The sequence below is a fragment of the Poecilia latipinna genome, unplaced genomic scaffold, assembly GCF_001443285.1.
Source record: "Poecilia latipinna isolate Pla-1442-1.1 unplaced genomic scaffold, P_latipinna-1.0 Scaffold1066, whole genome shotgun sequence".
NCBI classification, from domain to species: Eukaryota; Metazoa; Chordata; class Actinopteri; order Cyprinodontiformes; family Poeciliidae; genus Poecilia; species Poecilia latipinna.
This window is the reverse complement of record NW_015113682.1, coordinates 184,933-212,714: the sequence shown is the minus strand read 5'-3', so window position 1 is coordinate 212,714 and position 27,782 is coordinate 184,933. Positions and strand designations below refer to the sequence as shown.

Below are 27,782 nucleotides of genomic sequence, written 5' to 3'. Positions count from 1 at the left end.
ACGTTTCCAGCTGGAGACTCCTCGCTGCGGTGAGAGTCGACCAGAGAGGAGGGAGGCGGCTCAGCGCTCCGTGGCAGGCAGTCGGCAGCATCATGGCACCTATCGGATTAAAGGCGGTGGTCGGAGAAAGTAAGAGTTCCTCCTGTTCATGGCGCTTTAGCGGGTGGTGAAAATCTGCCGCTGCGCTTCATGCCAGCAGCGGATGTTTGATTTCAGCGCAGGCCGCGGGTCTTCATGAGGATGAGGATGATGATGGTGGTGCTAAATCACTTGTGTAGCTCAGGTCTCCTGCGCTGCTGATGCGCAGAAAACCGTGAACCTTATTAGCTCTAATTACTCACTGGTTTCATTTTGAAGCGAGGAAAACGTCCAAACGCGGTTTAACAGCCAATCAGCGTTTTTCTATCACCAATAATCTGCAGTGACGTCTGACTGAAGCTGTTAAATTAATGAAATATGGCGATCCGCGGGTTTCCCTGATTACAGCAGAGCCTCACCCCTCTGATGGAGCAGGAGTCGTTGCGTAAAAACAGCCCAGCTCGCTGTGAGGAAACGTGTTTGCTTTGTTCATCCTCAGTGACGCATCGCGGCGTAGAGGGGAAGCTGCGCGTTATTTAAGAGGCGATGCTTTGGTTAAACTCCGTCTGCGGGCCGCTTAAAGCTGGATGTTTGGTGATGGAGGCGCCGCTCGGTGCAGGCCTGGATGACAGAGGTCATTAAAAACAAACCCGGACAGAATAGGCTGAGGATGCGGTGCAGGATTTGCTCCATTTGTCCAAATAACCAGAAGCGCAACCAAGGAGCAGCTAAAAGCAGAAATGGACATAGTTGGAAATGTTTATTTATTTATCTTCTTATTTAAATTCAGTTTTTATGTCCCTCACTCTCTCCTGGAAGGGTTTTCAAAGCGCAGACAGCTGTTAAATATAAAAAATGCAGACTTGAAATAATTGTTTGGCGCCCCCTGTAGAGTGGCGCCCCTACAGTCCATTCCTACTCTTTGCGTCATGATACTGAGATACTTCAGAAACCTACACCTCTCTATTTTAATAGTTCAAACAGCAAATATGCCTTAATATTCATTAATACTCACAGTATAAACCAGAACTAAGATATCAATACCAAATCAATATCTGATCAGTACTAGCATGATTTAGGGGTTAAGGTTATTTATGGTTTAGTTTGAGATTCCATGATGATTTTTTTTTCTTTTTCTATTGTAGTTTATAATTTCTGCCTCAAAAATATTTTTGTTTTGCTTTTCTTTCAAATTCTAAGTTTTTTGCTCTTTAGCAGAAACAAACATTTGTTTTATTGTTTTACTCCTAAAACTTTGTTCATGTTATAAAGTTTTAGCAATACAATTAACAGGAAAAAAACACAAAACACCAAAATATTCAGCATTTCTAACGTATTTCTCACCAAGCTGCATTTTCTGTTGAATATTTAAGATATATTTGATAAAAATTCATTTTCTGTGAATTTTTAGTAACGTTCTGCAGAAAAAACTGCAAATACTGAACCAATATTTCTGTTAGCTGCTGCTTTGCTACTTTTTTGGTATTTTTTCCCCCATAAATCCTGATACAGCAAATACTGAAGACTTGTCTTCTTCTCTCTGGAGGAAAATCCAAATCAAAGATGGTGACAGTCAAAACGAGACAAAACGAGTCAAAATTAGATTCAAAATGTCAAATATTGGCAGAAAAGGCCTGATTGGTGCATCTTTAGCTTTTCCAAATAAAACAAGTATTTTTGTATATTTATGGCTCATCAGATGTTTAATAGGATTCCTATCTTAATCTTACTGGATTCACAGTTTATATTGTTTTGGTTGGAGAAATTACAGCAGATGCCTGATGTATCGCTTTTGATACAGAGAAAAAAATAAATCAGTTATTTTTCAAAGAGTTTAGTTTGCTTAGATAAACACATACATAGAAATAATGTTGCAATATTTAATTTTCTGTCAGATTTAAACACCTCAGTAGTTTTTTTTATTTTTGTTTTGGGTATCTAGGATAAAAAAATCTAAATTAAAATTGTAATCAGGTGATGAAACTTCATCAGAAGGTTTGTGTCCAGGATGTGTGTGGTCTGCAGAGAAGACTTATCGTCAATGTCAGTAAGTCTTTATAATTTAGAGCAGAGATGTCCAAACTTTTGGTCATCAAGTCAAAATTACTCACAGCCTAAAAGCTGGTCTTTTTTTCCTGCCCAACAATAAACTGAGTATAAAATATTTCAATAAAACAAATTAATCCATTTTGTTTAAGATCAAAACTTGAAATTTATTTGTTTATTTAGCATATTTGCTTCGTTAAAAGAAAAGCCTCCAGTTTGCAGATTATTTGGGAATCATTTTGAGAAAAATTGAGTTTATTCTCAGCAAAAAACAGGATTTGGTTTTTCTCAGGAAACCTTTGCTGCATTTGGTAGAGCTTCATAAATGAAACAGACGCAGATTAAATTTAGCTTTGGAGTAAAAGTTACTGAATAAATGTCATCAGATTTACTATAAAATTAAAGGTTGGTAATTAAATATTAATATTTTGGGTTGTATCTTTTATTTTTATTATCTTAACTAAAAATAAAATCACCATCTCAGTTAACCAACTTTGTGGGGCCGTAGAAGGTCAGTCCAAAGTGCGGCCCTCGAGCCGCACTTTGGACGCCCCTGATTAAATCTCACCATGTTGTTAAACATGCAGCTTAACAGCAGATCTTAAAATAATTTCCTTTCGTTTGCGGCCATCTTTAATGGTTTCAGCTGCTCAGTAAGCGAGCGGCGGCTCTGAGCCGTGTAAACATCGCGGCGGCGGGACGCAGCAGGCCGCACCTGCACCCTGCGATGGGATTGGTGGAGGTGGAGAGGGTTCCTGCTGCAGCAGGGAGGAAGAGGAGGAGAGAGGGGGAAGGGCGGCAGGCGGAGGCTCCCCTCCCCCCATCAGATGGAGGAGAGTCGGGACCTGATGAGGATGGAGAGATTAGATTCTCCTGACTGCAGCTGATAATTCATTCTTTGAATTTTGAATTTATTTTTTGTTACTGTACGTGTTCAATGAAATTAAACGCAAAAATGTAGGAAATATAAACAACGTAAGCATAAATATGGTAATATTTACATGATTTACAATATTAAATCAACATTTAATCAATTATTCTGATGATTAATCATTAAAAAATTGGCATGTTCTTCAGATTTTTTTTATTTAACCAGCAAAGCTTTAATTTATACATTATGAAAAAATATATATATTTTTAAATATAAGTAATCAATAAAAAAAGCCCACATTGGCTGAAATGCAATAATAGATTATTCATGAAGGTTTTTAATCTTAGAATAATTTACTTTCTCAAAGTAAAATGTAAATAGTTTTTGAAAGGTCCGAACATTTGGTCACTCATTAACCTTCTACAGTTAAGAAAACTACCTTACCTGGCTAAAGTAAAAAATATGGAAATATTTCTGACAGGATAACCAAAATGTGACAAATACAACAAAACAACATAACTACCTAGCTAGAAATAACAGCTAGTTAGCTCGCTAAACCTTATGACTTTTTTTCTATATGAACATTTAATTCATCTCTGCTGTATTTTTTACAAGATCCAAGCAGTGGCTGTGCCGGCTAACGTTTGTTTTCATAACTGTAAGACAGATAACCACAGATTAAAATATGCTGCTATATTTACGACCACAGACAGACTCAGTGAAACGCTGCTGTGCTAGAAAACCACATTCAGTCAGGACAGATTACAGTCAGCCTGACAGCAGAGCTTGGAGAGACAATCATCCTCACATTTCGTCCTTTAACCCAGACTGATGAACTCTGTTGGTTCCTCACAAGGAAAGAGTGAGATTATATAATCTGTATCTGAAGAGATGGATGTTGGAAAGTGAAGCACATCTAAAATAATGTTGCACAGAGGCCACACACTGACCTTGGAGGCGTCACTGAACCAAAGCAACACACACACATACACACACACACACACACTCGTCTGGCTCCAGTGTGTGACGCAGTGCCCCTCTCTAAAACACAAACAACGAATACGCTGCTCTGAAACATGCAGTCACAAATAAATCCAAGTCAGTTTACATGAAGAGCTCTGATTTATGTTGAGTTCCAGCACATTTGGTTAGCTGGTTTTACCGCTGTACAATGGCTGCTGGAAAAGACAAGAGTTCTGTTGTTGATTTACCATCCAGAAACCTCTTGCTGCATTCTTGTTGGTTGTGCAGGAGGCTCCACTTCTGCTTTTCAAAGATGTACGGTGGTATAATTGCCCAGCCATTTTCTCGTTGAATTGGTGGCCAGCAGCAGCTTGTTTGGATTTAAAGTGACAGGGCGCCCTAAAACAGCTACAATCTCTTTATCTAAGACTGACTTTGTCCCCCCAAAAATGTAATGAACATGTTTTGTTTAGGCCATAAACCCATCATAACTTGAAGCAAAATAATTCACTTTGAGGATTTTACTCTCTGACCTACAAGTGGAATTTTAACAAAGCCGGAAAAACTTCAAACTTATATTTTTTGGTTTTCTGTAAAGTTTTAGTCATGTAACATCACTGTTATGTTCCACTGATCAGTTTATTATAACCAGAAAAGGCCGACTAGCTAACGTGAAGCTAGCAGCAGATCCTAGCAGCAGATCCTAGCAGCAGATCCTAGCAGCAGATCCTAGCAGCAGATGCTAGCAGCAGATCCTAGCAGCAGATCTCGGCGCTCCATAAACGTTAAAGTTGAAGCGTTTTAACGAGCTTCATGCTCCACATTCTGCATCCTGTTGAACAGGCTGGAGGAGCTGCAGAGATGTGTGTTTGTTAATGTTTGGTTTGAACAGCTGTTTGCTGTGTTTGTTCAGCTCCTTCCCTCTCATTGTGTCTCTATCAGAGACGACAGAGGAAAAGTCCACACGCCTCTTTCCTCCTGACACAAACCGTTTTCCACTCATTTATCTGTTAGCGCAGGCTGAAAGTTTTGTTCATAAATAATTCAACATGATTTTTATTAGTGCTTGAATATAACTCTACTTAAAATCTACTGATTTAATTATTCGATTAATGAAACATTTTTAAAATACAAATATTCACTGCAGCATCTCCAGCAGTGAAATTAAACTTTAAAATTATGTAAATTTGAGTTTATTTATAAGTGAAGTAGCTTTGTTAGCAAAACTAGCAAAGACAGTTCATAAAGTTATTTATTTTTATTAGCAATTTTTAACTTTTCATACTCAGAAATGTCAGAGTTTCTTTTCTAGAACATTTCTGAGTTCTTTATTTAGCTTTTTTTGTTTTAATTTTCAAACTGAAGTTTTTTCTAGATGATTTCTGAGGTAAATCTGAATTTTTAAATCATTTTGCGTCACAACAGTGTGAAGAAAATGCTGAGTCAGCAGCTTTCGCTTTGATTTCGCAGGTTGTAACATTTCTGTATTAAAAATAATCATTATTGGTCTTTATTAATATATATATTTCTATACTAACACTTAGTTAAAGTATAATTCTTATTGGTCTTATACTTCCTCATTTAAATAAGTGATCTATATATATAAACTTTTGTCTCTTTCAAATGAATTAATGAAACAAATTAAATGTCCATTTGTTGTGTTTCTCGTATTTGTTGGATTTTTTTTTTTCAAATCTTTCTCTAATCCAATATTTAAAATAATCAGAATTTTCTTCTTCCTATTTTTATTTATATGTAGTTTAAGTTTCACATTCCCTGAAGTCGACCAATCAGAAGCTTCGTAAATCTGCCACTTCCTGTGTTTTTCTTCAGATTAGCGCTCTGTAATCCAGTTTATTTGATCTCCAGTTAATCTGTGATAATCCATCGGGGTTTGAGAGGCTGAGCCTGTCGGTCCAACATGATGTTAAACCGCCGGTCCCTGTGAATGTTTCCGGTCTGGACCTGCTGGCAGATGGACGGTCACTGATCGGGCCAATATCGCCGTAAACATGGATCCATGTGGCAGCAGGCGGGTTAATCTGAGGCGGCTGGGATTAAAGACTTCCAGCCCAAACAGGATGACTGTTAGTTTATGCATCAACTCTTCAGTCGGCCAAACTGGTGGCTAAATTTTGCACTAATTTCTCCCAGTTTTGATCAAACTCACCTTTTTATTGTTTGTGTTATTATAATGTAAAAGTTTTAGCTGTTGGAGAATCTGTTGCTCTTTGTTTACATAAAATGCTGGATTAAAATCTCCTTATCCTCTTGCTGCAGAGATTATGAACGATGTCATCAAGAAGGTGAAGAAGAAGGGAGAATGGAAGGTGAGGCCTTCTGCATTTCTTATCATTTTCACCAAAAACTGCTTTAAAATACGATTTTTCTTTCTCTAAAGCCTAAAATTACATTTAAAGCTGGAAAATATGTCAGTATTTCTAAAACTTACCCAGACATTTAGAAGTTACCTTTAATTTTTCCAGTTTTCTAAACATATGAAGCGTGTTATTAGTGATAATAATGTTTTTCTGCCCCAGGCTCTGATTGTGGACCAGCTCAGCATGAGGATGTTGTCCTCCTGCTGCAAAATGACGGACATCATGACGGAGGGCATCACCAGTAAGACACAAACCCAGTTCAGGGTTTAACCATCAACCAGCTGGTCTCCAGCTGCCTGCTGTGTTTCTGAGATAAAACAGAAAATGTTTAAAGTTGACAGGAAATTTGAAAACGTTTATCTTCCATGTGTGATTGGAAGGTAAACACCAATTATAAAGTTTTAAAAAAGCCAAACATATAAAAAACTGAAATGAATGAACAAACTCAGCCTGGCGGGCTGCAAATCAAGCCTGGCAGCCCGCCAGGCTTATAATACACCGGAGGGAAAACCTGAAGTTTATGTTGTTTTACTTAATAAGTTAAACTCATTTCCATTTTGGGCCAAATCGGGATCATGAGTGCTCTTAAAGGGCCAGTTCTGCCAGAACATATTGATAAAACCCACTAAACTGTTAAAATATGAATAAATTCTTAAAATTAAACTGTATTGACCTTCTCTTCACATTAATGAAATCGTTTTTGTGATTATTTGCAACAAAAACCAAAGTGTTTGTGGTATTCATTTAGGTATGTTTGATGGTAAATGTGACTTTTAATTCCTCAAATTGTCAAATTATAGTCCATATTTATATGATGGGCTATAATTTGACATTAATCAAAGCTGTTTAGTACCAGTAAGAAAGTCAGCATCACTTAAACCTGATGTTTTTCAACTCACAGTTATGAATTAGCCCATAAAAGTGCAGTCATTTGTTGATTTTGCTTGAATTTCCAGAATAATTTTCAAAAAATTGAGGGAATAATTGATGTAATCTGGAAGAAATTAGATAAAAACTGCTTTGATTTGATGGATAAAATAATATTTAAGCACACTGTTGTCTAGGACTCATTATGATTAGGAATGTTTAACTAAATATGTCTGCCTTTACCTTTAAAGTTGTGGAGGACATCAACAAGCGAAGAGAGCCTCTGCCCAGCCTGGAGGCCATTTACCTGATCACACCAACAGAGAAGGTAAAAATACAGAGTCATGGATCAGCTTTCATTTGGACTCACGTTTATTTCCCTCATTCTTCATTTAAACAAACATGAAGTTCGCTAAAAGATCCCAAAATGTAAGAAATTCAGAGCTGGGCACATTTCCGCTATCGCGCTAACAGTGAAGCTAATTCTTTGTTTAGCACTTTTTTTCTTCTTCTTCTTTTTTGTTGTATAAATTCTAGATCACTAATTTACTTCACTTATCTATAAACTTTTAGTTAATTAAAGTTTTGTTGTCAACTATAATTCAAGTAGATGTTTATGCTCATGCTTTTATTTTGAAGTTGAAGATGCTGTTCTGTTTTCTCTCCTCACAATTTCTTTTTTTTTTTTCCAAGAAACTTTATTGATAAATGGGAAATATAAAAATAAACAACCCAATGAGATCAACTGAAGAACATTTACATAAATTACCAGCAGAGTTTATTCTCACCAGTTTCAGCTAAAATTGATTTTATGTCTCTTCAAAGTTCAGACCTTAAATGTTTATTTTCAAACATTTAGCCAAAAGAAGCCTTTTCTTTTAAACAGATATAATCAATCCATAAATATGGTTACTGACAAGTACATTATGAAATCAGCATAATGTACTTGTGCTATGCTAACTGTGCTAACAAGCTAGCTAGTTTTTGTAGCAGAAAATATAAATTTGGCTATTAGCATAAATTTGAAAACTGACAGAGTTGTCATAAAATGCTGCTAATAGTCTAGAAGCATCATAAAATAGTAAAATATAAATGTACATGTATCTTTATTTAATATTCTTTAACTGTTTGTAGTGATGAATTTAGCTAGCATTGTTTTATTAGCCTAGCAAACAGAAACCTAAAGTAACTTTATAATGCAGGTTTCTGATCAATTTAACACAATAATATGACTTTTTTTGCATTTAACTTGCCTTGTTAACCTCAGCTTTGTTTAGCACTGTTAGCCTAAGGAGAATATGTCTGTTATTTTTCATTTTTCAGTCAGTGCACACGCTCATCGCTGATTTCAAAGACCCTCATTCAGCTAAATACAAGGCAGCCCATGTTTTCTTCACTGACTGTGAGTTACACAAACATACAACCCTGGTGCTTTTCATGGATGCATTTCTGCTTAAACTGGGTGTTATTAAGAAACATAATGTGCTAATGTTAGGACATCATGCTAATGTTAGCACATTATGCTAACATTAGCATAATGTTAGCAGTCAGCGTTTGAGAACTTGAATATATTCTGTTTAATGTTTTACCATCACAAAACTAAAATGATAAAGTAGTCCTTTAGTGTATAAATATGTAGTTATTCTACTATGGATGTTTTTTATTAACGTTTATAGAACAGTGGGCAGAAGAAATGAGTTTAAATGTTTTCTTTGTTTTTCCAGCCTGTCCTGATCCGCTCTTCAATGAACTGGTGAAAAGCCGAACCTCCAAAGTCACCAAGACTCTGACAGAGATCAACATCGCCTTCTTGCCCTACGAGTCTCAGGTAAACAAACAGTTACATTTAATTACGCCGTGGCTACTGATTGGTTTTCCATTTTGCTTGTCAGTTTTCTGCCTTTTTGCCTCAGATTTCACTCCAAAATACGTAGAAATTCATGTTGAACTCAATGTCTGTAAGTGTGTCCATCTCTTGCTCATCCGCCATAATGTTTGACAGTTTCTGTGTTTTTGTGTTTAATTTGCTCCACATATGGTGAAATTGTGTCTAAACATCTCTACCTTGGTGTTAAATTAATTCAGATGAAGCCTTACTAACCTAAATCTGCAGCAGGACCAAATCCTTCTCCACATTTCCCAATTAGCTTCATTTGTTCTTTCTTTGTCAACTTGACCAGTTTTCCATCCCAGCAACAGCAAAGTCTAACCCAAGGAGAAAAACTTTACTGTTGCTCAGAAAGTTCTCTTTTTAGATGGTTAATTAATTAAGTTTAATATTGTCAGTATATTTCAGAATGAAGTTTCAACATGAGAGAAAGTATCAGGTTGAAAATTTGGGGATCTTGAAGATAAAGTAAAATATCATCTGCATATAAAAGTATTTCGCTTTAACATTGATCCACCTTGTTACTAACTCACAAAAAATCAGAAAATTTATATTTATTCTTACAATGTTGAAGCATAAATATCAAGAAAAAAGTTATTTTAAGGTTAGTAGCTGAACAGATGTGCATGTTTTTAAATGTTGCAACTTTTTTTGCCCATTTTTGGTAAAGTGATCAGACTCAGTTGCATATTCCATGGATTACAAGTCTGATGTTATTATTTCTAATAACTGCACAGTATGTATCTGTTATAGTCAATCAATAGCTTTACGTCATAAAAACACAGTAATCAACTGAAATGTTACATTTTTCTGTCGTTACACATCAAAATGTTTAAGTTTCATTTATGATGATTCAAAAACAACCAGGAGGGATTTTAGTTTAGGTTTAGTTTTCTAGAAGTTTATTCTAGATTTATGGTTCATACAAGCTGAATGCTGCTTCTCCATGTCTGTTGCTATCGTTGTTGTTGTTTATAAATTTGCTTTTTAAATATTTAGAACGTTTTTGTGTGAACTTTTACACCTGATGCACCTGAATTATTAATCGGCTTTAGATCGATTAAAATGTGAAGTGGTGCAGTGAAGGACATGAATACGATCAGCGAGTTTGTTTTGTTTTTGATCTGGTTTTAGATTCAGAGAGAAAACAGAGAATCGGGTGTCGGATGCTGAGTCATGATTCGCTGTTTACTGCAGACTGATCCAGAAACATTTCTCACACTGATTCCTTTCCCTCCATGTTTTCACTCCCACAGTCGATTCTGTGATTTTCCTCTCTCAGCTCTTCTTTTATCTGTTTATTTCTCTCTATTTTTCCCTCCATCCTTCCCCATTAACCCATTTTTTGCGTTTTTGCTGCGTTCCTCCTCTCCTGTCAGCAGCGATTAATTCAGAGTCGGTGGTTTTTCTGCTGGAGGCAAAGCGATGCCTCGGTGTCCCGCCCACAAGCAGAATGAGTGAATCTGATTGGTTGGAGCCGGACATACGCGACGTTTGTAGCCAATCGCTGCTGAGCAAAGCAAAGGATCCAACTGCAGAGCATAAACGGTCATGTGATGATGGACAGATGGAGATGAAGGAGAGAAAAGATGAGGAGAGGAGGGAAAATAGAAAAATAGAAAAAAAAGAAAAAAAAAGAAAATACAAACAAGAAGAAAGTGAAAAAATAAAAAGAAAACAACAAAAGAGTGAAATGAAAGAAACAATAAGAGTAAAACGAAAGAGAAAAGAAAAAGTAAAGCTATAGAAACAGGAAGGAAGAAAGAGCAACAGGAAGGAAATGAAAAGAAAAAGACAAAGAGAGCGAGTGAAAAGTGAAATAATAGAAAGAGAGAGAAAGAAACAAACAGGTTCATTTTCTGGTTTAAGTAAAATAAATGCCACAAGTTACATGTTTGTATCTAGTAGAAGATAATCGGTTTAACTGGGTTAACTGGTGTGTGCAGGTTAAACTGGGTTAACTAGGTTAACTGGTATGTGCAGGTTAAACTGGGTTAACTGGGTTAACTGGTATGTGCAGGTGTACTCCCTGGACAACCCGGACGCCTTCCACAGCTTCTACAGCCCCCATAAGGCCCAGCTGAAGAACCCGGTGATGGAGCGGCTGGCCGAGCAGCTGGCCACGCTCTGCGCCACGCTGAAGGAGTACCCGGCCGTCCGGTACCGAGGGTCAGCCATTTTAACTCCTCCAACAATCTGAACCAAAACCTGCAGCATTTGGTCTGAATCAGACATCAGAACAGAGAAATTCCTCTTAGGCTGTTTAACTGAATGTATTGGACTGTTTAATATGTTTAGCTTTTATGTTTATCCTCTTGCTTTCTGTCTGTTAGGGAGTACAAGGACAACGCCACCTTAGCCCAGCTGGTTCAGGACAAACTGGATGCCTACAAGGCCGACGACCCCACCATGGGAGAGGTGATTTAATTCAACATCCCTTTAAAACTCTCATTTCTTTTTCCTTTTCTGATTTAGTCCAGTAGTCTTGGTTTGATTGGGAACCAAAGTTGCAACATTTGTTACGTTTTCAGTTGGTGCAGTTTGCTTTCTGTCAAACAATCCAATCTGTTCCCCTCCTCGCCTGGGGGGGCGCTGCATCACAAACCACTGAAGGAAACGAGACAAAAACCTCTGAAGACACTGAGAGCAACTTCCTTCTTCATGAAATCAAACAGAACCAGAGTTCACCTGTTTGGTTGCACATTCATATCGTCCCCCGAATGAACCGGACTGTCTACTGTCTATGCAAATGTACTACAGTTCAGTTAAAGTGAACTAAACAGGGCTGGTGTGAATGTGTAACTGTGATGTGAACCAACAAACCGAACTCTCCTACAAACCTCGGTCTCAGTTTGGTTGAAGTGAACTCTGGTTCTGTTCGAATGCATATGTGAACACTAAGCGGACCTCTCCCAAAGCAAGAAGTGGACTACAGCCCAGGGCATTCTGGGTAAATAAAACCAAAATAAACTCACTAAGTAATGGCTTATGGGTTTTTTTTTTTTACCAAAGACAAAAGAGAAATCCTAAAATCTGATGCTACTGCACTTTTGTTTACATTTTGTGAAGGAAGAAGTTGTGCTGAGTGTCTTCTTCTGTGGTTCCTGGTGCAGCGCCCCCACAGGCGAGGAGGGGAACAGGTTGTTCAATTAGTTTGTATCCTTTGACTCACCTCAGTGTGAAAGCAAACCTCAGCAGCTGAAAATTTAACAAATGTTGACATTTTGGTTCCCAATCGAACCGAATCGACCAGGAGCTTAAATACCTTTAAAGACATTTGTAGAAAATGTTGAGGAGCATAAAAGCCTCGACGCTGAAGCCGACCTACAAGTGTTTCAGCTGTCTGTCCTGCAGGACGCAGCCTGTTTTTGTCCGTTTCTCTGGCCTTTTCGTGTCGCCTGTAAGTGCTTCTCCGTCTGCAGGGTCCTGATAAGGCCCGGTCTCAGCTGATCATCCTGGACCGAGGCTTTGACCCGGTGTCGCCCGTCCTGCACGAGCTCACCTTCCAGGCCATGGGCTACGACCTGCTGCCCATCGAGAACGACGTCTACAAGTGAGGGAAAGCAGAAAAGCAGCTGCAGTCTGCTGAGACGGGAGGATAAATCGTCTCTGCTCCTTCCTCAGATACGAGACCAGCGGGATGGGAGACTCCCGGGTCAAGGAGGTTCTGCTGCACGAAGACGATGACCTGTGGGTGAGCCTGAGACACAAACACATAGCCGAGGTGTCCCAGTGAGTATCGCCTGCGTCGCGTCCTCTGGTGGAGTAATGAAACCTCCGTACGGCGCTCAGAGGAGTTTACTTTGGTTTTGCTCTGATATTAGGGAAGTGACGCGTCAGCTGAAGGAGTTTTCCTCCAGCAAGAGGATGAACACCGGAGAGAAGGTAAACCTGGGCTTTAAATCTGAAGCTATGCCATGAATTAAACGCTGTAGAGACGAATTCATACCAATAATTTCCTGCATAGTCTAGTGTATGGAACGAATAAAGTGTTTTACATCTGTTTTACATGCTGCTAGGCCTGTAGCAACAACCAATAAATCAATTAATTGTATGATAAATTAAAATTGTTTTTCTATTTTTTTCTCACTTTCTATCAAAGACTGAAGGATAAAAATCTTCAGTCTGGTGTTTTCAGTCTCAGCCTGTTTTTCTCTACAGAGATTTCATATTTGTTATTTCTGTTGTTTTGTTTATTTATTTTGGATATTTAAAATATCTCCCAGTTCCTGAGTTAAATATTTATTAGAGTTTATCGGCATAACTTCTAGGAGAAATTATCGTCCAGCAGAATTTGTTTTACGAACCGCCAAAACAAAATTAAAATAAATCTTCCAGCAAAAACTAGAGGAAACATGAATGTTTCTGATTCAGCTGCAGGAGCCACTGATCATAAAATAGAAATACAATGAAAGGACATTAAAACGTTGAATTACCTTGTGTTGTTTTAATATAAACTCCATTTAAATCTTTGGTTGTGGTCATTATTAGAGTGTTGCTTGTGTTTCCAGACCACCATGAGGGATTTGTCCCAGATGCTGAAGAAGATGCCTCAGTACCAGAAGGAGCTCAGCAAGGTGTGAGCCTCATGTTTATCCACATAAACACTCCGTTGGGTTGGGGTAATAACACCCAGGGTTTTGTTTCGTGTCTTTGCCAGTACTCCACTCACCTGCAGCTGGCTGAGGACTGCATGAAGCACTACCAGGGGACGGTGGACAAGCTGTGCCGCGTGGAGCAGGTTGGACCAGACGAGAACCAGCAGTACCGCAGTAACGCCGTGAGAAAAAGCATGACTGGTGTGAACTGGCGTTTCAGGATTTGGCGATGGGCACCGACGCCGAGGGGGAGAAGATCAAGGACCCGATGAGGGCCATCGTCCCCATCCTGCTGGACGCCAACGTCAGCACCTACGACAAGATCCGCATCATCCTGCTCTACATCTTCCTCAAGAACGGCGAGTGGACGAGACATTTACTCAGATTAACCTCTGCTTCTACTGTTACATTTTATCCAGAATAATTCAGTGAACAGACATTTTCTATGCTTTGTTAATCCAGTTGAAGCTTTACTCAACTAAGAGTAGAGATGCTGCATAATAAAATCACTCAGGTAAATGTAACTACCCAACTCTGGACAGAAAGGGGTTCATTTACTTTGCAAGACAGTAAATACCTGGTTTAAAGTTAAGAAAAAATGTTTTTAGAAGTCAAATTAAATCTAGAGACATAAGAAGTGATTTTATACGGAGCCTGTAACAGGACATGGAGATCCAGAGAAAAAACCAATCCCAACTTACTTTCTCGAGATCCTGAGAAATGTTTTCAAAAATCTCACGTTTCTCTTTTGGGTGAAAATGTTTATACAGTTTCTGCAAAGTCGGTGGTGGAGTTTAAATGAGACACAGAGGACAATTTACTGCATTTCCTCCATTCTGGAGACGATTTACGACATTTTCTACATTTTATGGCGCTTCCTGAGGTCTTACAGAGTCTGTATGAACAGCATTTTCACCCAGAAGAGAAACTTAAGATTTTTTAAAGATTTTCTAAGGATCTCGAGAAATCAGGACTGCTTCCCCCTCAATGTCCCCTTTTTTAAATTTTACAACCTCATATCTCATATCTAATTTGTTTTCGTCCCATTGGAGCTGAATATATGAATGTGTGTTTGCAGGTATCACAGAGGAGAACCTGAACAAGCTGATCCAACACGCTCAGATCCCCCCTGAGGACAGTGAGATCATCACCAACATGGCTCACCTCGGCGTCCCCATCGTCACAGACGTACGATTCTCTCCTCTGATCGTCTAATCTCTTCCTTTATCGTGTTTTTAGTCATTTCCGTTCCGGTTTTTCTTGACTCTTTGCTCCTCCTCTGCTTCTCAGTCTACTCTTCGCAGAGGAAAGAAGATGGACAGGAAGGAGCGAGTGAGCGAACAAACCTACCAGCTTTCTCGCTGGACTCCGCTGATCAAGGACATCATGGAGGTAACGCACATCTCCAAATCGTAGCTAAACTGAAAAAATGAATAACAGAGTGAGTACTCAGGAACGCTCCCGTTATATTTGGTTATTTGTAAAATAAGTCAGACTGACTGATTGGTTATTTAATTTTAACTCGACTCATGTTGAGTTAAAGCTGGAAATGTTTGACTAAAGCTTTAACCTGAGTTAAAGCTTTAGTCAAACATTTCCAGCTTTAGTGACTCAGGTGGTTTTATGCCTTTCTATGAGTGATGACTGTTTTGTTGTGGTTCCTGCAGGATGCGATCGATGATAAACTGGACACCAAACACTACCCGTACATCTCCACCCGCTCCTCTGCTTCCTTCAGCACCACTGCAGTCAGGTACCCACGTTCTGGAGACGTTTTGGGTTTTTTCTCTCTACAGACAAACACCGAGGGTTTGGATCGATTCTGACTGGACAGAAGATGAGTCAGATAGTTAGCTTACTGGTATTTGGCAGGTAGTGATCAATAAAGTAATTAGATTGTCAATCAGACTTTCAGATGAAATTAGGAAACAAATGGAGATCAAATTAAAGCTGCAGCTCAGGTAAACATCTCTGTACTGGACACCCAGTTACACCAGCTTGTCGTCTGTTACTGGGAACAGTTTGGTGTTGATTAACTCAAGTAGGTCAACCTTTCAAAGTAAAACTCTAAACTTTATTTTAGGGCTGTGGTGATCTGCCATTATTCAAATATCATTCACAAAAAAATCTGTATTTTGATAACTTTTGATCCCTCATTCTTAACAGAGTCACCAGTTTTCAAGCTGATTGATCAAAACCTTTCAGAAGCTAAAAATGGCCCAAACTGGGTCAAAACCAATCAGAATTCCAAATTCAACCCAAAATGGCCGACTTCCTGTTTGTTGTAGAGTTTGAGTTCTAGAGTTTTTTGCATGTTCTGGGAATTTCCAGAATTGTACCAAATTTCATACTTACTATCATAGTTTGAANTCATNGTTTTGTTCTATCAAGTAAGATAAATAAGGATCATTTTTATCGTTTCCAGGGGGCGCTGTTGAGCTAGTTCTGTTGTGACTTTTGCAAAAAGCTTAAAATATTTGAATAATTCAGAAGTCAGATCTTGGCCCTGGGTGTAATGTCACAGTCAATTTTAGGTTGTATTCCTGTTGTAAGTAGGAAAACCAATAATTTTCCTAATTATTTTGGTGGAGACTATTATTATTACCAATGTGACCCAATAATATTATTTTTGTGTTTTTCTGATTTATGCGCTCAAATGCTAAAAGGTTTGAAAAAATACTTTATGTACCAAAATGTTAAAAATAGTTCATAGGTAACTCTGGGCTGCTTTGATAAAAATAATTTGATTGGGATTTAAAATTAATGCTAACGTGTTAGCATGTTGTGAAAAGTGGAGAGAAAAGCTAAAGACTTGAATATAAATTATGTATTTTCTGCGGCAGTGCTCGATATGGACACTGGCACAAGAACAAGACCCCTGGAGAGTACCGCACCGGCCCCCGACTGATGGTCTTCATCATCGGAGGCGCGTCTTTCAGCGAGATGCGCTGCGCCTACGAGGTCACGCAGGCTAACGGGAAGTGGGAAGCTATCATTGGTGAGTGGAGCAACGTTGGATCTTGGATCCTTACTTTACCTTAACTTACTTTTCTACTGAGTAGCACGAGATAATCTGCAGACATGTAGCTTCAAAAAGCCCCACATTTATTATTAGCTGCAATCCAAACAGGTCTAATTAACCTGGAATCCAGTTAAGACGTTAATTCACTTCAGTAAACGGTTGTCTGGTTGGGGTTTTAAAGTTCGGTCCAGTGAGTTTCCAGTAATATTTCATCGAAAACTGGGCAGTGAAATCTGTCCCGTCTGGTTCATTCAGAAAAACTCAGTTTTGTCCAACAAACTCCTCCCTCATTTGTATATCAAAGTTATTGACGGTGTCTTGCAAAATTATTTACAATCTTTGAGGTTTTTTTCCCATTTTTTGACAATGCAACCACAGATTTCTGTTTTATTGGGCTTTTATTTGATCGGCTAACATAAAGTTACTAGGAAATTAGTCATTTCTCCATTAAAAACATCTACTTGAGAAGTTTAGTCTGATACCCCTAAATAAATGAAAATAAATCTTTAGCATTTCTGCTACTTAGCAAAACTCAACAACTGTAAAAAAATGAAACCAGGAGTGAAGGATCTGTTTTAAAGAACCACTTCCTGAAGTTCAAAAATGTAGATTGTGCAATAACAAATTTGGTCCTTTGCTAATTCTGACATACTGGGTGTCAATATGGTTGAAATTAGCAGTTTAGCGTTAGCTTCCACTAATTAAGTTGTTGGTGTAGCACTTTTATTTTACATTTATTTTATCTACTCATTTAATTTTCCTTGGTATCTATAAAGCATTTTTAATTGAATTAGCATTAGTAGAGCTAATGTTAATTATTAGCACGTTAGCATGGTTTCTGCATGTTTTTTCATCAACTCCAATTTAAGACTTTTTAAGACCATTATGAATGAAATTTAAGACCAGTATCACAACATAAATGTACAAACTGGGGGAAAACACCAAAAATACTCCCTTCCATTTCTGAATCTTTAGCTACTTTGTAATTATCCATCACATAAAATCCCAGTAAACGGTTCCAGTTTGTGGTTGTGGTGAGACGAAATGTGGAAAACTCAGAAGGTGTGGACTATTTTGCAAGGTACGGTACCGACTGTGTCACATTAGTCCTGTTGTGGCCCTTAGTACTGCTGTCTTAAAGCTGAACCATCCACTGTTTTCTTGTTTCCTGTTGCTTTAGCTGTTGTCTCTCAATCAACTGTTATCTTTAAATTGCAGCCTTGTCTTCTTCTGTCTCCTTTTGTTGGCGTGTTTGTGACCTGAGTGAAGTTGGCTCCTCCCACCTTCTTCAAATCTAACAAAATTGGTGTCAAACGTTTGTGCAGCAAACATTTTCATTTGTGCCGCTGTCACTTTAAAGATATTGATAAGAAACGTTTCCAGATGTTTTTTATCAATATCGTCAAAGCAAAAGCACCACAAATGAAAATATTTGCTGCACAACCAAAGTTGATTGACACCAAGTTTGTTTGAATTTGTAAATGTGAGCGGGGAAATGGTTGACCTCTGACCTCTTGAAACTTTATTATCCTAAAATGATAGCGGCACAAACAATACATTTTTCTGTGCAAACGTTAGACACCAATATGGTTACATTTGGGTAATGTGGGGGTGGAGGTCTGGTTGACCTTGTGACCTTTAAACTTAATATCTTCAAAGCAAAAGCAGCACAAACAAAAAATGTTGCAGCACAAACCTAGCAGAGTTGCTCAACACTAATTTTGGCTGTGGGAACTTCTTAATATCTCAATGAAAGCAGCACAAAAACTAATTTTGCAGCACAAACAGCACAGTTTATTGAAACCAATTTTGTCTGATTTGAAGAAAGTGGGATGGTGGTTGACCTCTCACGACCTCTGGAAACATTTATTAATATTTTTAAAATGATAGCGGCACAAACAAAAATTGCTGCACAAACATTTGACACCAATTTTGCTAGATTTGGATAATTGGGAGGGATGGGTGGGCTGGTTGAGCTTTTGACCTTTAAACTTTAACATCTTTAAAGCAAAAGCAGCACAAACAAAACATTTTGCAGCACAAATGCAGCAGAGTTTATTGACATCAATTTTGTTTGATTTAGTAAATGTGAGCAGGGCAATTTGTTGATCTCTCATGACTTCTGGAAACATTTATTAACATCTTTAAAACAATAGCGACACAAATTAATATTGTTGCTGCACAAACGTTTGGCACCAGTTTTATTAGATTTGGGTGATGTGGGGAGTTGGTTGACCTTTAAACTTCCATTAATATCGTCAAAGCAAAAGCAGCACAAACAAAAACATTTTACACCAACTTTGTTAGATTTTCGTAATGTGTGAGGGATGGTTGAACTTTTGACCTTTAAACTTTAACATCTTTAAAACAAAAGCAGCACAAATGAAACATTTTGCAGCACAAACTTAGCTTTGAGCTTACTGACACCAATATTTGGCTGGTTGACCTCTGGGAACTTTTTTATTAATATCTTTAAGATGATTGCAGCACAAACATTTTACACCAACTTTTATTGGATTGAGGTAATGTGTGGGGGTCTGGTTGAACTTTTGACCTTTAAACCTTTATTAATATCAGGAGCACAAACGTTTGTCGCCAGTTCAGTTTGTGGCAGGTGGAGGAGCCGACTTCACTCGGTTGGTACCGCCCTGTGGGTGCATGTCTGCCAGTGGACGAGTGTCTGTGTGTTTTCTCTTCACATCGTTTTGGGGTTTTATTTTGGAGAGTCGGGCTGTGGGATGCTGTGAGACGAGTGGTGAAGCCGCCTCTGTTCCTTCACAGGTTCCACCCACTTGCTCACCCCAACCAAATTCTTATCGGACCTGCAGCACCCCGACTTCCGAGAGTCCACTAGGGTGTCCTTTGAGGACGCACAGCCCTCAGACGAGTGAGGCAGAGACAGATTGGGAGGGAGGGAGACAGAAATCACAGGACAAAGTAAAGGCAGCCGCTCAGAGAAGCCCTTTCTGAACGTTTAGCACAAAGGGCTTCGTTTTGGTTCCTCCCTCTTCTTTAAACACTCAGAACTGTTTTATGTACCTCACCTTCCTCCTCCTCCTCCTCCCCCCCCCTGTTTCCCACTGGGATGGGCATTCCTGATCCCTCCTCACTGCATGGTCCGCTCAACTCCAACAGGCTCTTCTCTATTTAAAACCAAAATGATCAAATTAAAAGCTTTGATTTAGTGTTTAGCGGTGAATCTGTAGATTGAGTCTCGCCTGCGGTGGTCGGCGGCGCCATCGGCAGCGGTGGCCATGCCCTGAGGAGGTCGTGGCTCCATCCCTGCTGCCTCCTCTCCTCATCTCAGCCGGTGGATTAAATCGCTCTGATTTATGACGGCCACCCGAAGCTCCTCAGACCGTCTCACTCATTCACCTTTAACCCCCGACATCTTCACCGTGTGGCGCCGTCAGTGCTGCTGCTTTCCTTCAGAGCACAAACTTTGGCTGGTCACCTTTAGCCCGCCGTCACATGATAATACAGGGGTGTCCAAAGTGCGGGGCGGGGACCATTTGTGGCTCTTGGAATGATTTTTTTGTGGTCGTCAAGAATGATGCAAATTTGACTCGTCCAGCACAGATGGTTAACAAAGAGTTTCTATTCTTAGTCAGGGTTTAAGTTATTACCTGTGGTGGAGTTTTAGGGCCAAACTAAGACAATAAAAAATGGTAACACTTTGTCATAAACAGGTGTTATGTCATAAGCATGGCATAAAACCTGTCATGAACATCAATAAGCCTTCATGAATATTTATGACTGTTGTCACAAAGCGTCATTCAGTAAATCATGACACTTTTAATACAAAGTTGACATTATTCAAAATGTCTTTATGACAACTTGTCATTAACCAAGAAATCATGATCTGTCATAAATTTGTTATAAAAGTATTACTGATTAAACTTTTAACATTATGTAGGTAAGAGATAATATTAATGACACTTAATGACACTTAATGACATCATCATAACTGGCGCTACTTGTTCCACTTGATGTAAGAGGAACTTTTAATGACTATTTTTAAAGCTTAATGAAATCTTTATTGTTCGTCCTACTTGTTCCGCTTTATTTCAGGTAGGGAGAAATAATTACTGTTTTATTAACGTTTTTGACAGTGTAATAACACTTAATGACATTGTTATGACATTTATGATATGATAATTGGTTAATGTTAAGTTGTCATAACAAAGACATTTTGAATAATGTTAACTTTGTATTAAAAGTGTCATGATTTACCGAATGACACTTTATGACAACAATCATAAATATTCATGAAGGCTTATTGATGTTCATGACCGAGTCATGTCAGTCTCATTCACACCCCGTCAAACAAAGTGTTACCTAAAAAATTTATAAGACTATATGAAAAAAGTCTAAATAATGAGAATAAAGGCGTTATTACAGCTTTATTTTAGTAACATTATTCTCGTCATTTTATTTTATTTTTTCTTAGTGTGGCCCTAATACTTCGTCATAATCACCAACATAATTCTCTCACAATAGAAAATATAAATTACAACACAAAGTATTTCTCTTGTTATAAGTGAAACCACGTTTACCCAGAGACTTTTACTGAAAAGCTGACTTTGCTGCAATGAAATCAACTTTTAATTTATTTAATTAAACTTGATTAATTAGCGCTTTGAAAGTAAGACGCCCAAATCCGGTTCTCGTAACCGAGAATAACTGAAAACTAGATTCTTGTCTTTTAATACCAAAGATCTGAATCAACAATGATTAACAAAACAATTTTACTGCTTTAACACCTTTATTTTATTTTATTTTTTTGGCCCGCAAGAACTTGTGACTTGACTAATTTGGCCAAAAGTTTGGACACCCCTGTGCTAATATAACTCGTGGCTCGTCTACAGACGGTTAAAAAAACAAGGAAGACTTTTTTGGTAGTCTTCTAAAGCCCTTCAAAATTAAAAACCGGCTACACATGTAGTTAATGGTACTAACAAACACAAACATTGGACAGGAGGTTCTTTACATTGGTGAAAAATACAAAAATTAGATTAGATAAAAATTAAAAACTTATTAGAGCTGACGCAAGAGAAGCTTCAATAAAAAGCAAAACCAGAAAACAAAGATCTAATTTCAGCAATGGCTCCTTTAATGGTTTCAATAACAAAACTTCAGTCGACCAGAAAAACCATTAAAGACCAAAAATTACAAAAAAGTCTGACTTCATTAAAGGAAACCAGACAAACTGAGCAGAAAAAATAAACTTTCTACAGACCAAAACATCTTAAACTCTACAACCCCAATAAATAAAAGGTTTTCCTGTAATGCTAGAACTTGGCCTCCATCTCATGTGCGACTAACCTGCTAAAGCATGACGGTTTTCCTGAACAAAATGGCTCCAAATCTTTACCAAAGACTACGAAAATGTCTGACTTGATTAAAGGAAAACTGAGTAGAAAAATAAACTTCCTACAGACCTAAACATCAGTGAACGTAGTGATGAAACCCAATAAATAAAAGGTTTTCCTGTAATGCTACAACTTGGCCTCCATCTCATAAACTACGGTTTTCTTGAGCAAAATGGCCGCCACTTGCTGCAACAGATCTACGTTTAAAGCTTTGTTGTTTTAGACGCATTCGGAGAATCTGTGTAGTTAGAAATGAAAGTCTATAGTGTTGTGTTTCTGGGGCAGGGAAAACGCCCACAAAGCTGTTTGTTTTCAGAACAACATACTCAAACATTTAAATTTTTAACAAGGTTTTTTCTCACATTGCCAACAAATTCTGCCTCCAACAGACGGAAAACTCTCAGCTTTGCATCAGAAACAAACCTTAGAACTGGTGAAAGGGTGCTGGGAGTAAATCAAAGCGCCCGTTTGCCTCAGAAATAATTTAAACTTCCAAATATTTGAGCTAATTTGGTAAAGTTGTGGCACAAACTGTTTGCTTTACTCCAAAAAGCGCCTTTCACGTTGTACGATGTCTCTGTGTCTTCAGCCGCCACAAACTTATTTTGGATTTTATAATTTCTCCAGGGTTTTGTAGCTTTTTCTCTGAAGTTTGGTGTTTCAGATATTCTGCTAGTTTAACTTCACTTTCAACCACACCGACTAAAACCTGTGCTTCAAAAATATTACATGAAACTCTGTATATTCTGGTAGGTCACACACAAAGTGATACATCTATGCATTTTACTTTTTGGCGATTTTGAGGATTGTGGAGTTCCTCTTATAGAAACCCAAAATGTAGCTTCTTGCCAATTTTGTATATTTTTATAAGACCATATATAAACATTTTTGAAAGTAGAAGTACGCTGGTTTAGAGACCAAAACAACCCACAAATAGCTAATATTCATTAAAAACACTTTAAACTTTTATTTTAATCGTTCTAACACCAAATATACCAACGTCTGGATCGTAACACGCACAGTGGAAACCATTTTATCATTTCCATAACACCTATAGTTTTCCTTATCGCCACTCTTGGGTTTTCAGCCAATCACCATGAAGCATAACAAATGGAGCTCCTGGATTGGCTGCTTTGGAAACAACAGCCAATAGCGTGTCAGCTTCCCTAGATTTGTTTTCTTTCAAATATTTTGGATGCACTTTACGGAAAAATCTCTGTTTAGGTGAATTTTCTGTGAATAATTTGGAGTTATTAATGTAAAAATTAGCAAACACTATATAATATAAATATGATATAATATATAAACAATAATTATTGCTAAAAAAATTATTTTTTTATAAAATTGTAGAGCATTTTTAAATGTCTTAAGCGATTTATAAATAAAATGTACTAAAAGTTTGCATCCAAGCAGAAGTTTAGTTGAAGGAAAAGGTGATGTAGAAAAATATTTGTGAGCTGCATTTTACATCTGCCTTCATTTGCAATTTGTATCAATCTATTGATCGATTAATCTATTGATTATTGTGACGATTAATTGGAAAAAAGTCACATTCTAAAATTTTTATTTAACCACTTAAACTTTTTTGTACAATATTAGAAATACATTAAAAGACGCAAATAAATCATTTCCTTTTTTAAAAAAGAAAATATTTTATTGGGTGAAGTTAAAACATATTTACAGATTTTTTTTTCAAATTGTTCAAATTTGGCTTGAATATGTTATTTTTCTTCAGATTACCTTTTTGTTTTAACTCCAGTTAACAATTAATCGATTACTAGTCAACCACGATTAATCACTTTTCTACCTACTTTGCTGTATTAAACATCAATCTTTATTGATGACAATGTTTTTGTGAAGGACTACATTTTGGGTTTCATTCGCTGTAAACCACAACCAAACATCTGAACTATAACAAAGTGGAAATCAAATATCACTAAACTCACATTTTCACAGCCATAAACATGTTTCAATGTGGGACTGGTTTAATTTCAAAGCGCAGATAAAGTCACCACATGTGTAATATCCAATACTTTCTCTCTGTATGAAACCAAACAGCTGCTTCTGTTCGGACCGGATGTTGTGAAGTGTTTCTGGTAGAGAGAGCTTGTAGTCATTTCCTGCCTGCTCATGTGTTTGGTGTTGTGACCGATGGTTTCGGCCGCATGTGCATGCTAATAATGCATCGAAGTCCCAGCAGCAGCGCAGCATCTACAGCTGAATAACTAAACTATTACCGCTGTTTGGTTTGAAAAAACAAAGAATCCTTTCAATTGTTCTTGTTTCTCTGAGAAACGTCAGTAACGGGAAACCAGTTAAAGTAAATCTTTGGTTTTTATAGTGTCTATTTAAAGTGAATATTGCTTTTTTTCCTACATGATTCATTATTAACCTTCTGACTAACTGATTATGATTTCATAACTCCGGGCTTCCATCTTTTCTTTCAACGGCTGCTGTCATCTGCCGTAGGCCTTCATAACAAAAGCTGAGAACACATTTTATTTAGTTTTTATGCAACTAAACGCTCAGATTTAATGCTGCGTCTGTGTGTGTTGTCTCCAGGATCGACCCACATCTTCACTCCCACCTGCCTGCTGGAGCAGCTCAAGGCCATGAACAAACCAGACGAGGAAGTCACGAGCTAAGAATCCTCCTCTTCATCTTTCCCAGCCAAATCCATCAGTTATGTATGCATAAAGCTTGGAAAAGAGAAAAAAAAGATGGAAAAAATATATATCAAAGAATAAAACTGTTGCAAGTATTCTTGTTTTACAATGGATGCAACTAATTAAATTTATTTAAAAAAGATGATATTTGAAGGCCAGATAAAATGCAAAGTACCAAAATGTCCTATTGTATGCTAACATTATGCTAGGCTGTGTAAACAGTTTTTTCCTCTAGCGCTGCTCCTCCCTGTGAGTTTTACTGTTGGCAGATCGAAGGGGGATGTGCAATTTGAGACGACATTTTGTAAAATATATCATGCAATATAAATGTATTCACATATTTCAGCAGAGAGGAGCGCCATCCGCCCATCTGAGATGTTCGTATTCAGTAGCATGCTTGGACTAGTGTGGACTGTTCCGTGTTTTTGTGTCGAGTGTTTTGAGTGCAGAGGAGTTAGCGATTAGCTTATTTTCTTGGGGTTGAATACGATGCCAAAAACTTCTGAGTGTCAAACTATTTAAAAACATGCTTGGTAACTAAATATACACCTTCCTCCTGCTCTCCACTCATCTCCAAATGTAATTAAATATTATTTTCTTTCAAGGTTTTATGCTAATAAGCTATTAGCTACATAAGCTAATGGTTAAAACCAACCATTCAGCCATTTTGTTTACAAAATGTAGCACATGCACAAAAGTAAGCTATAGCAAATGCAAAAGTCCTAAATACCGTAAGTTGGTAAATCGCTTCGTTTACAACATTAGCTTCTTAGCATATAACTGTCAACAAAAATGCTAATTAGCCGTTAGCAAAGCAATCTGATCAGCCAAATCTAAACAATTTTTTACCCAATTTTGTTTTGAAAGTGTATTTATCCACAAATTTTTTTTACAATTAACTTTGTTGAATTGGTCTGAGATAACAGCTCATTAGCTCGAGCTAATTAGCTAAACTTTTCCCTTCTTTTAACCATTTCAAAATAAATTTTATGTCAATCAAAAGAAAGTTATCAGACATCACCACATTTTAAGTTTACAGCTTAATCTTACGTGTTTTGCTTGTCTTCTAGCTAGAGTGAAACAAGGAGGCTAAGCTAGCCAGTTAAGCTAACTGTTTTTCTGCTTCTGTTATTGTATATTCTTGAGAAAATTTTCCTATTTTGAAAATCTGAATACATTTATTTTGTTAAAAATAAGAAACATTTTTAACCAACAAACATCTTAGTTTTTTTCCACCAGTTGAATTTGGTTAGCTATTTGCTAACCAAGCTAATGAGCTAAGCTACCAAACCTGGCTGTTTTTCTGTTGTAAAAACGTTACTGAAAATGGTAAGCACATGACGGGCACCAACAGGGCGAACAATGTTACAGAGATTTTTACGTTCTTCTCGTTTGTGCCGGCTTGTTTGACTAAACAAAACAAAGTTCTTGGTTTCAGTATTCGCCCAATAAGCTCAGTTAGGAAGAGAAACAAAAAAATATTAAATGAAAGCTAAAACCTTCACCCCTCCTTACTGTAATTTCCTGCACCAACCTTTTTTCCACTCAAACAGAAGATTTATTGTTAAAAAAGGCTGTTGCTTGCTGATATTAATGATTAATCCTAAAGGCCCGGCTGTGTTTCAGTATTGTATCCTGTCAGATCATTAGTACTAACCGGGCCTAGCACTGAGTAAGTAGTGTCATGTATCTGCCATGCGTTGCTGTTTAAGCGTCTTACTGTTGAATTGTGGTTTATTTTAAAGCAGTGCAGTAGTGAAACCTTTTCTGTGAAGCCGCTGTGTTTGTGACGTTTTAGCTGTAGATGTTAAACTAGGTAAAATATTTACTACTATACTTTGTTTTTCCCTCTGGTGCAACGTAACCCCGTCCCTGAAGTTGAATGGCTTTGCAATGATAAAACTAAACCTGCGTGATATCGCCTCCCTTCTGTAGGCCAAACAAGTCGTATTTTGCACTATAATGAGTTTTCTGTGATGCAAATGCTTGAGTTTGTTTTTTATATATATATATTATAATTTAGGCTTTATTTGCCCAATCACTGTATTTATTTAAAAGTTATTCATCAGAGAAAAATGCCAGTGTGTCCTGTTTCACCTATTGGGGCTGTATGTTGGCGAGTGTGTAAGCACAAACAGTACTTCCATGTGTACCGATGTACTACGGCTGTCTAATAAATTGGCTTCCATTACATGTCGCCGTCTTTCACATCTCATACATGGGACTGGATTTCTGACATCTACTTAATATTTAACTAAAATTAAAATGTAAACTGGGTTTCGGCGGCATGGTTGATAAAGTGGAGATAAGAAAAAATTGTCTTTTTTTTTTTTACATAGAAAAGTGTGATTTGTCATTATTTTTATGAAAAAAATGAAGGACATAGGAAGATTAATTCCAACAATACAGACAGTTTTTCTGGGATTTTTAACATAATTAGTTGGAATTTACAGTGAAAACAAAAAGTCAATATTATTACATTCTTATTTATCACAATAAATTATTACCGATACGATAAAGTTCAAATATGTTATTACACCTGAAATACAAAATACATCACATTAGTAAATAACACTTGAATATTGATTTTAAAAGTACAAGTTTCTCTTATAAAATTAAATTTTTTCCATGTTTAGTGAAATAATTTGCAGTGGAATTAGAACTTATCAAAATTAAGGAATTATTTACCTAAAACATTTATATTTCTTGCTGAAAAGTTACGATAAGTTAGTTTTTGTCGTATTTCAAATGTACTAAGATAATTGCACTACAACTTACACAAAAATGCTTTAAGATTTTTGTGTCCACATATTGTAAGACACAAAAATCCTAACAGATTTTTCAGAGATAATGTATATTTTTTAATAGATAAAAGTGTGTATCAACTGTAACATAACTTCTATATTTTTAGTGTGAAGTCAAAAACATAAACCAATGTGGTGAGTTTAGATAAAAGTTCAGATGTAAAATTAATTTAAAAAAAAAATTACATAATTTAAAAATTGATAATCAGAAAATCTCCATTCAACT

General features: G+C 37.3%; 1 protein-coding gene and 1 long non-coding RNA gene across 3 annotated transcripts; one reads left to right on the top strand and one right to left on the bottom strand.

Moving 5' to 3' along the window:
* Positions 1–24,857, top strand: LOC106959300 (syntaxin-binding protein 1). Of its 2 annotated transcripts, XM_015051786.1 has the most exons (20): positions 1–129; positions 6,239–6,288; positions 6,499–6,580; positions 7,458–7,534; positions 8,530–8,608; positions 8,931–9,034; positions 11,115–11,263; positions 11,428–11,512; positions 12,517–12,647; positions 12,719–12,826; positions 12,919–12,979; positions 13,606–13,671; positions 13,755–13,835; positions 13,913–14,051; positions 14,771–14,880; positions 14,983–15,084; positions 15,360–15,445; positions 16,536–16,690; positions 19,496–19,651; positions 24,649–24,739. In XM_015051786.1, exons 1-19 carry the CDS (start codon positions 93–95, stop codon positions 19,603–19,605), a joined length of 1,812 nt encoding a protein of 603 aa, XP_014907272.1. In that variant the 5' UTR covers positions 1–92; the 3' UTR covers positions 19,606–19,651; positions 24,649–24,739. The 2 variants fall into 2 exon arrangements, with proteins under 2 accessions (XP_014907272.1, XP_014907273.1); XM_015051787.1 differs by lacking the exon at positions 19,496–19,651 and having other exon boundaries at positions 24,649–24,857.
* On the bottom strand, positions 17,682–19,489 carry LOC106959301 (uncharacterized). Its single transcript, XR_001427315.1, has 2 exons — positions 18,951–19,489; positions 17,682–18,350 (listed from the first exon to the last, which is right to left on the bottom strand). It is a non-coding gene; the product is annotated as an uncharacterized LOC106959301 (long non-coding RNA).
* Positions 24,858–27,782: the final 2,925 nt, after the last annotated feature.